The 10,117-nt window shown below is 40.3% G+C and overlaps 1 protein-coding gene across 2 annotated transcripts in view; it reads left to right on the top strand.

Annotated features, from left to right (window-relative positions):
- Positions 1-743: 743 nt before the first annotated feature.
- The window catches only part of LOC134345163 (carboxypeptidase B-like), a 32,908-nt gene continuing 23,534 nt past the window's right edge, over positions 744-10,117 (top strand). For both annotated transcript variants that reach the window (XR_010017618.1, XM_063045385.1), the window contains exons 1-7: positions 744-905; positions 1,766-1,841; positions 1,931-2,055; positions 3,682-3,784; positions 6,348-6,449; positions 8,904-9,008; positions 9,101-9,211. Coding sequence is in view for 1 of the 2 variants with exons in the window: in XM_063045385.1 (XP_062901455.1) it covers positions 835-905; positions 1,766-1,841; positions 1,931-2,055; positions 3,682-3,784; positions 6,348-6,449; positions 8,904-9,008; positions 9,101-9,211 (693 nt within the window). In the remaining variant the exon portion in view is untranslated. The remainder of the gene's footprint in view (positions 906-1,765; positions 1,842-1,930; positions 2,056-3,681; positions 3,785-6,347; positions 6,450-8,903; positions 9,009-9,100; positions 9,212-10,117) is intronic.

Raw genomic sequence — 10,117 nt, 5'->3', positions numbered from 1 at the left:
TTGAAGACTCGTATGGCCAGGTTTGGGAACAGCTTCTTTCCAACTGTGATAAGACTGCTGAATGGATCCTGACCCGGATCTGGGCCGTACCCTCCAAATATCCGAACCTGCATCTCAGTTTTTTTGCACTACCTTACTTTCCATTTTTCTATTTTCTATTTATGATTTATAATTTAAATTTTTAATATTTACTATCGATTTATAATCCAGGGAGTGGGAAGTGCAGAATCAAATATCGCTATGATGATTGTACGTTCTAGTATCAATTGTTTGGTGATAATAAAGTATAAAGTATAAAGTATAAATACTCCACCGAGTTGAATAGCACAGGTTTTCAGTACAGTCAGGTACACTGTCTTGGCTAGATGCTTTTTGTGGGTTTTGTGGCTCGCACATTGGCTCATTAGCTCAGAGACTTAAATCATAGAGTTGTCAGGGACCGTGCAGGTTTGTGAAGGTGCCTCCTTGTTCTGTTGGTCGAAGCGAGCGTAAGAAGTATCAAGGTCATCCGGGAGTGAAACCCTGTTGTCATTTATGATGCTTGTAATTGGTACAGGATGCACGTAATCTATAAGGATAGACATGAGACAGCAGCAAGCTACTGGTTATGGAATGAAATGTAAATGGTTATATTTAGTTTTGGATTGACAGGCCTTTCAGATAATGAACAAGGGGGGAAACGGCTCTTCAGAAGAATGCTGCCAAAGATATGACATGACATATTTCAAGTGCCAATAAAGAATGCAACATTGCAAATACTGGTTGTGTCTTTGTTCCAGAGACTGTGCCAAGTACCTGACCTGACTACATATTCCTTATAATCCAAGGAACACAATGAAAGGGCTTTTGCTTCTGGGCTTTGTTGCAGCAGTTATAGGCAGAGTTCCTGATAACCAATACGCCAGGTAAGGAGAGACACTAAATTCATACTTTTTTTCCTCTCTTGTTCGATTTCTTCCATAGTCTCACTCACTTTTGTCCATACAATGTACTTAGAAGTCTGTATTCCTCCACTTCTAGTTTTTTGTCTATTCATCCTTTCCCCTACTTCACAACTGGCAACATGCATCCAGGTCTCAAAACCTTTAAATGCCTCCCTAAGCTCCTGGCTTTCTTTTCCCCTTTAAGATATTTCTTAAACCAGGACATCTCTATGTTATGAAAGTGCAACTTAAGGATATCCCGACATATGAATGTGATCGGATAAGGTTAGTAAATTGAAATAGCCGGTGTACTGCAGAAGTTTCCTATCTCTCTCTCTTCACTTTCAGTAACTGTTCATTTCTGAATCACAAACAAGAGAGAATCTGCAGATGCTGGAAATCCAAGCAATACTTGCAAAATGGACTGATGAAGGGTCTCGGCCCAAAATGTCGACTGTTTACTCTTTTCCATAGGTGCTGCCTAGCCTGCTGAGTTCCTCCAATATCTTGTGTGTGTTTTGCTTTTTTGATGTCATTCATTACAATATTGTGAAGGTACGGTTGCCATATCAAGTGAAATGTGTGCATTTTCCAACTTACGGTCCAAATCAATTTAAGGATGTCTATTCAAATGAAATTCCTTCATTACCCAGGAACAGCTTTTTGACCAAGCTTTTTGAAACCTCCACTCTCTTTAGCTCAGTACCAATAAAATCGGATCTTGCCCCTGTAGCAACATGAGATATTACCTTGGTTAAAGGATTAGTATAAATACTAGTCATTGTATTGCAGAAGTATTGGGTACCATTTGAAGTAAAGCTTACATTTAACTCTTGTTAAAGGGATAAAGTTTTGCGTCTGAAACCAGAAAATGAACAGCACCTGCAGTTTTTAAGGGACATGGCTCCCGCATTAAAGGTATGATGTTCCGTTGTTGCTTAACAAGCTGGTGTTCAGTAACTTTTGGTCAAACTGAATGATTAATTATGTCCTTGATGTGCCCACAGATGGATTTCTGGCAGCCATCTTCTCTCGAGCTGGTAACCACCAACAGCACTGTGGATTTGAGGGTCCCTGCAGCCTCTATTTCTGAGACCCATTTCAGGCTGAAGGAGATTGGACTGAAATACGAGTTAGTTTCGGATCATACATTAACTCTGGGCACAATCTACACCTCACTAGCAGTTACTAATAGTGGTTGAAGTGACATTATTTTGCAAAGATAATTTGTTTTCCTCCAAGTAGATGTAAAGATGGTGTTTTCTTTGGCAGGGTATCTAGAAACAGGGGTCATGGTCTCAAAGTAAGGGGTTGGCCATTTGGAATTAATATGAGGCAAATTTTGTCCAATGCAGAGGGTACTGAATCTGTGGAATTCTCCATGCAGTGTGTTGTGGAGGATCAGTGCAGAGGTATGGTTGGGTTTAAAGGACCCAGGGCCTATGGGTTTAGTACAGAAAATTGACACTTGGGTAAAATTATGGAATGGAGAGACAGTTTTAATAGGCCAAATAGTCTACTTCTTATATTTCACATTTCCCTTCAGATTCTTCTAGATTTTTTCTCTCCTTGACCAACATAATTGTAGAAAGTGTTAAAAGAATATTGGGTTTTCATCCATAGAAAAACAGTCTTTGCTTATGAAAACCTGTTATAGTTTAACTAACACTACTGAAAATGGGATTTTAAAATTCCATTAAAATCTAGGGGTACCACAGTAATGTAGCAGACACCATAACACTCTAACAATACCAGTGACTTGGGTTCAATACTTGACGCAGTCTGTGAAGAGTTTGTATGTTTTCCCTGTCACCCATATGGATTTCTTCTGGATGCTTCAGTTTCCTCCCACGTTGCAAAAACGTATGAGTTAATTGGTCATCTGGATGCAATTGAGCAACATGGACTCATGGGCTGGAAGGGCAGTTACTGTGCTATATCAATCAATCAATCTATCAATCAATCAATAAGCAAGTCATAAGTAAGCAAATAGATAAATTTCACAAGAGTATTAATTCCCCATGACTATTTGCATTTGAAATAAACATAAATTGCTTCAAAAATATATTTGTTATTATGTTAGTATTTCAGTATCTTAGAGCAATTAAAGTTTTAAAAGGTGTCTTTTAGTACCATTGAGTTTAAGAGGAAGCTGGGGTTAGTTCTATGAGCTGTTAGGAGTGATCAATAGCTCTTTATAGAGATTAATCTTGTTTCATTCATGATTAATTAGGTGGTTACTCCTGAATGATGACTAATCAATTCTGATTTATCTGTATTAGTATATAATCGATCCTGATTAATCAGTGATCATTGATGGTGGTGCATAGTTGAATTGGTCTTTCATATGATTTTTTAAAAATTTAACATTAATGACTGGGGAAATCCAATTGTCTTTGGTATGATGTGCCCCTGAAACTCCTCTTCTTTCACACTAGTTTGGCTAATTTGGGGCGAAGCCAGTAGAACCTGTTGCGTATGTAATATTTCAATAATATTTGAGTACTCTGTATATATATAAGTTGATTAAGCATTTTGTTCATTTAAATAACTAATATTTAATTTAAATAATATGTTAATTGCACACATGATACATGTGTGCCTCACTTAAAGTAAACTGAAAGTTAGACCTGCATTTCAGACTCCTGTGGCTTCCTTTGAATTAGTTTAATGTTTTTAAGTTACAAAACATAACAGAACCACTACCCACTAATCTTCAGGATGCACACATAGTGTCTCCTGATCTTATTTCACACAGTGTGTTGATTGATGACATGAAGACACTGATGAAAAACCAATTTGACCAAAAGGATAACAATTCTACACACTACAATTATGAAAAATATCATCGATGGATTGAGGTAAATGCATGATGAAGAGAAAAATACAAAACTATAACAAAAGTAACGTCTTTCTGAAGAGATGCATGATGTAAATTGATTCACATAATTTTTCTTGTGCAGTGCTACTAACCAGACTCCCATCTATTTGTGTATTTTTAAGTGCCAATCATTGCTGAAGTCTCAGTTATACATTCAATGGCCATTTTATTAGGTCTCTCCTGAACCATAATAGAATTGCTGCTTTGTGTACGTTCATGTTCTTCTGCTGCTCTAGTCCATCCACTTCAAGTTTTGAAGTATTGTACATTCAGAGATGCTCTTCTGCCCATTACTGTTGTAATGTGTGGTTATTTGAGATACTGTCACCTTCCTGTAAGCTTGAACTAATCTAGCCATTCTCCTCTGATCTCACTCATTAAATAAGGCATTTTCCTCCACAGAACTGCCCTTCTTTGGGCGATATTTGTTTCACGTATCTTTTTCTGAAACCTCTAGAGACTCTTGTGTGTGAAAATCCCAGGAGATCACCAGCTTCTGAGATAAACTACACCTTCTGGCACCCAGCTATCTATCCATGGTCAAAGTCCCTTAAATCTTCCCCATTTTGGTATTTGGTCTGAGCACCAAATGAACCTCTTGACTCTGCCTGCATGCTTGTATGCATCGAGTTGCTTCCATGTGATTGGCTGATGAGATATTTGCTTTAATGAGCAGGTGCACATGTCTACATAGCAAAGTGGCCATTGAGTGTAGATTTGTGTGGCTCTGACCCTGAAGTTCCAGGAAATAATATAATTTGTTAACATTGCTTGTTGCCATTTTTCTTCTCAACCACCGTGCATCAAATTGGGATTTGCTGTGCTAGTTTAATCTATGGCTTGTCTTTTTTGCAATGGGTAGGTTTCCCATTATTCTGACAGACATGGCATAATGAGTGATCATAGCACCAACAGATAACTTCACTCACCTCAGCTCCAAACTGATTTCACTACCTATAAACTCCTTCCAAGGACTCTACAACTCATATTCTCAGTATTATTTACAGAACCAGGGAACAGTCTCAAGATAAAGGACTGACCATTCAGGACATTAGAATTAAGGACCTTTGGTGCTGGTCAAAGAATATCTTCTATATGTTCCTCTGTTAAGGTTAATAGATATTTGGACTATGGTCATGGTGAAGTAAGCTTTTGAGTTTGGAGCAACAACCAACCTGCTGGATGAGAGGGATATGGAGGGCTATTGTCTGGGTGCAGCTAGATGAGTTGACAAGTATCTACAAGTGGAAAGGAATTTTTGATGTTTTGTGTCCAAACCCAGGGTTAGGAATAAAAAATGGACAATTCCTTTACCTTGTTCAGGTGCTGCTCAAGCCACTGAGTTCATACAGCGGCTTACGTATGTTGTTGCCCCACATTCCAACATCTGCACTTTCATGTGTCTCACCCTTGTGAGTTTGACGGGACAGATTTTGGCATCCACTGTCTCCATTTACAAGGCTCTAAACAGGTACAGACTATATCAACTTAAGAGCAGAACATCTTCAATCCCTGTAGCTGAACTAAAGCGGGCACCAGTAACTTGCCAAGATGTTGATTGGAAAGATTCCTGAGCAAAATGAGTTCTCAATGCCAGACAAATACTGGGCCTGTCCTTATAAAGTTATATAGGACTGAAACAGACTATCTATTCCATATCAGTCCAAAATTCTGCTTAGTTCCATCTTCCTGAACCCAGATCATAGCCCTCTAAGTATGTAGACATCTATGATAAAAGACATCTTTCATCTATGTAGACACCTAGACTTCTCTTAAGTATTACAATTGAACTCACATCCACCATTTCCACTGGCAGCTCGTTCCACATACGCCACCCTCTGAGTATAGAAGTCCTCCCTCAGATCCCCCTTAAATATTTCACCATTCACCTTAAACCTATGACCTCTAGGCTGTGTCTATCCCTCCCTGATAGGGAAACTCCTGCATGGATTAACCATATCTGTATCCCTTAGATCCCCAGACATGTAAAATAAGTAAGCATCTTGAAAGACGCGGGTGACACTTGAGTCAAAGCGAGTAAGAGTATATAGTAAATGGTACATGGTTAATGTTTACTGCTGATGTGGAATTTTATTGATGAATAAATTTCAGAAAATAATACATAGAATAGCCATCAGGAGAGTTTTTTTATATTATCAGTTAAAAGAAAAAAAAAACAAATTAATCATATTATATACATATTTATTGTATTGAGATGATGGTAACATGAAAAATAACAGATGTTGAAAAGTCTAGAAACTTTTAAAACATTTCTAAAGACTGATAAGATTTATTATCAAATTCAGAAGTCTGAACGTTGAAGATGAGCTCACAGCTAATTCTCAAAGTTCAAAATACATTTATCACCAAAGTATGTACACTGTATGAACGTATTTTTTCTACTCCTAGCAGGATCACAACACTATCACATTATAAATTACCCTGGATCATGGAAAAGAGGCTCTGATACCTACTTTGGTCCAGCTGTAGACATAACCATCTACATTGAGAACAGGAACAATCATATGTATTCTCTATTGTAGATTGAATCCTGGATGAAGAAAATCACATATGAAAACCCAAGACTGATTTCTCTGTTCAGAATTGGAAGGAGCTATGAGAATCGCAGTATCTATATCCTTCGGGTAAATTTGCTTATTGAATTGTTAATGTGAGAGTTCTTTATCCCTCCAGCCAACTCTAGAGGAAGTGTCAGATGCTTTAGGCTTTGCATGACATTGCCTGGTTATCAAAGAATTTTGTTAATGCAACATTCGAGTACAGTAGCATCAGCTGTGGTATTCTGAGTCAGGAAACTGATTGCATGTCCTTCTCCTGAAACACAGGCAGGGAATTGGTAGCTGGGACACCGTTTTGCTGAACACCTACGCTCTGTCTGCCAGAAAAAGCAGGATCTTCCAGTGGCCACACATTTTAATTCCACATCCCATTCCCATTCTGATATGTCTATCCACGGCCTCCTCTACTGTCAAGATGAAGCCACACTCAGGTTGGAGGAACAACACCTTATATTCTGTCTGGGTAGCCTCCAACCTGATGGCATGAACATTGACTTCTCTAACTTCCGTTAATGCCCCACCTCCCCTTCGTACCCCATCCATTATTTATTAATTATTATTATATATATTTTTTCTCTCTCTCTCTTTTTCTCCTCTGTCCCTCTCACTATACTCCTTGCCCATCCTCTGGGATTCCCCCTCCCCCTTTCTTTCTCCCAAGGCCTCCGTCCCATGATCCTTTCATATCCCTTTTGCCAATCAACTGTCCAGCTCTTGGCTCCATCCCTCCCCCTCCTGTCTTCTCCTATCATTTCAGATCGCCCCCTCCCCCTCCCACTTTCAAATCTGTTACTATCTCTTCTTTCAGTTAGTCCTGACAAAGGGTCTCGGCCCGAAATGTCGACTGTACCTCTTCCTAGAGATGCTGCCTGGCCTGCTGCGTTCACCAGCAACTTTGATGTGTATTGATAGCAGTTAGCATAATGGTTCACAGCACCAGCGATTGGAAAATCATGTTTCAATTCCCACCGCTGTCTGTAAGGAGTCAGTCCGCTCTCCCCGAGTGATGTGGGTTTCCTTCAGGTACTCCAGCTTCCTCCCACACTTTAAACATTTGTGGTTTGAGTTAATGAGTTTTGAGAATGCTATGTTGGCGTTGGAAGCAGGCTGACCCCAGCACGTTCTTGAACTGTGTTGGTGGTTGACACAAACAACTCATTTCACTGCATGTTTCAACGTATATGTGACAACTAAAAGCTAATCATTATTTGAGAAATACTGAAGTATTCCGTACTATACAAATACTAATTTTTGTACAAAATGTCAAATGAAGGCTTTATTTTCTTTTTTGATGGGCATAAAAATCCCCATGACAGTATTTGAAGAGCTGCACAGGAATTTGTGCAGCACTGTATATATTTTTTTCCTCTAACATTACCTAAGAAGATTGATGTTTGTGGGAGCTTGCTGTGCATAAATGGTTTACTTTTTTATAAGTTCATTTTCGGTGTCTGGGCATTGCAGGCAAGGTCAGTTTTTATAGTCCATCCCCTTTTACCCTTGAGAAGCGGTGGTCAGGCCCCTTCTTGAACTGCTGGAAGTACTCCCACTGTACGGTTGAGTAGGGGATATCAGGAGCAAAGACTCAGCTGATGAAGACTGATGATGATGTATTTCCCGTCATCATGGGGTGTGATATGAAGGGGAACCTGTAGGTTCAGGTCTTCCTGTGCCTCTGCTGCCGTTGTTACCTGTTCAAGGAGAGGTTGTGGATTTGGAAAGTGCAGCCAGAGGAACCTTGGCAAGCAGCCACGGCGCATCTTGTAGAGCGTAAGCAACAACCTTTCCAACACCAATGTTCCCTCCAATTTGTAGTGACCAGTGTGTGCAAAACTCTTGTGCTGGGCAGTGCTTTGCCCAGTGACAACAACATGTGTACACTGAATTTTTAAGGGAAAGTAAACCTGAAGCTATTCTAAGGATAATAAACTACCAAATCCAGTTAGTTGTTCAGTGTTTAAAAGACAATACACACAGGTATCACCAGTTTCTGTATTGTACCTAAATATATCTCATGTTCCTGGCCTCATGAGCTTTCAGTGCATCGGCTTCTACTGTTTCATTGAGCCATTCCACTTTAAATGAACTAGCAGTTCTTTTGCATTTCATGCCCTTTGCTTCTTTAGAATTTGATATCGTGAATCAATAATTTCTTCAATAAAAATAGTATACATAAGCCAGTTCTAAAACTTGCAGACAAATCATCGCAAACTCCACGTCATCAATACTGTATGCATCAGATACTGGAAAAGGAAATGTAATTGTGTACAATCGTGAAGTATGCCAACAAGGTAAAGGGTGACAAACTTCGGTGCGCAGTTTAAATTCCACTGTGTACAAGTGGCAAAAGATGTGTGTGCACGCACATTTTAGAGGGAACTTTGCCCAACTCTACAACGGGTGACTTCACCCTCAAAGATAAAATGCCTCTGGGCAACTTGAAGAAGACGTCCAAAGGCACCATGTAAATGCAAGATTTTCCTTTTTGTTTTGACAATGTCTGTCAATCTCTCACTGCAGGTGGGCAAGAGGACACATAAGGCGAAACCTACAATCTTCATGGACTGTGGGATCCACGCCCGCGAGTGGATTTCACCTGCCTTTTGCCAGTGGTTTGTGATGAAGGTCAGTGAACAAATTCTGGAGTTTATTTCATGAAACTCTTTCTTCAGTCAAGATTGAGGAACATATCATTTAATAAGTTTACATTTCCACAGGCTGTTCAATCTTTTGGAAGAAATTGTACCATGGACACCCTTCTCAATAAATTGGATTTCCTGATTGTTCCTGTTATCAATGTAGATGGTTATGTTTACAGTTGGACCAAGGTAGGTATCAGAGCCTCTTTCCGTGATCCAGAGTAATTTACAATGTTGCGATCCTGCTAGGAGTAGGGGGAAATAGTCACTGAAACTCCTTGAGGAAAAGAATGGAAAGATGGAGGAGGGAAAAGGATCAGCCATGATTGAATGTAGGAGCAGACTCGATGGGTCAAATGGCCTAATTCTGCTCCTGTGTCTAATGGTCTAAAAACAGATCAAAGAGACCGAGAATTTGGCTCAAAACCCAACTATACAAAGACAATAAGAGTGAATAACACTTAAGCCCAATCACCATTGGTAAAATCAGGACAGACCCATTTCCCAAAATCACTTTGCCACTAGATCCCTTCTTGAATACCCAATCTTTGATTCCACTCATTAATAGAGCAGCCATAGATCTCTGTAGAATAATTCCAAAGATCTATAACTCTCTCTGTTAGGAATGCTAGAGAGAGGGAGTGGGAGAGGGAGAGGGGAAGTAGAAGGGAAGGGAGGAAGGAGAGAGAAGGAAGGGGAAGGGAGGGAGGAGAGAGAGGGAAGGGAGGGAGGAGAGAGAGGGAAGGGAGGGAGGGAGGAGAGAGAGGGAAGGGAGGGAGGGAGGAGAGAGAGGGAAGGGAGGGAGGAGAGAGAGAGGGAAGGGAGGGAGGGAGGAGAGAGAGAGAAGGGGAAGGGAGGGAGGAGAGAGAGGGAAGGGGAAGGGAAGGAGGAGAGAGAGGGAAGAAGGGAGGAAGGAGAGAGAGAAAAGAAGGGAGGAAGGAGAGAGAGGGAAGGGAGGGAGGAGAGAGGGAAGAAGAAGGGAGGAAAGAGAGAGAAGGAAGAGGAAGGGAGGGAGGAGAGAGAAGGAAGAGGAAGGGGGGCTGCATTCAAGCTCCACATTGGAGAAAGCACCCAAGATTTGGGTTGACCCTGGGT

The sequence above is a fragment of the Mobula hypostoma genome, chromosome 4, assembly GCF_963921235.1.
Source record: "Mobula hypostoma chromosome 4, sMobHyp1.1, whole genome shotgun sequence".
NCBI classification, from domain to species: domain Eukaryota; kingdom Metazoa; phylum Chordata; class Chondrichthyes; order Myliobatiformes; family Myliobatidae; genus Mobula; species Mobula hypostoma.
Note: the sequence above shows the minus strand (reverse complement) of the source record. Positions and strands in the feature narration are given on the sequence as shown.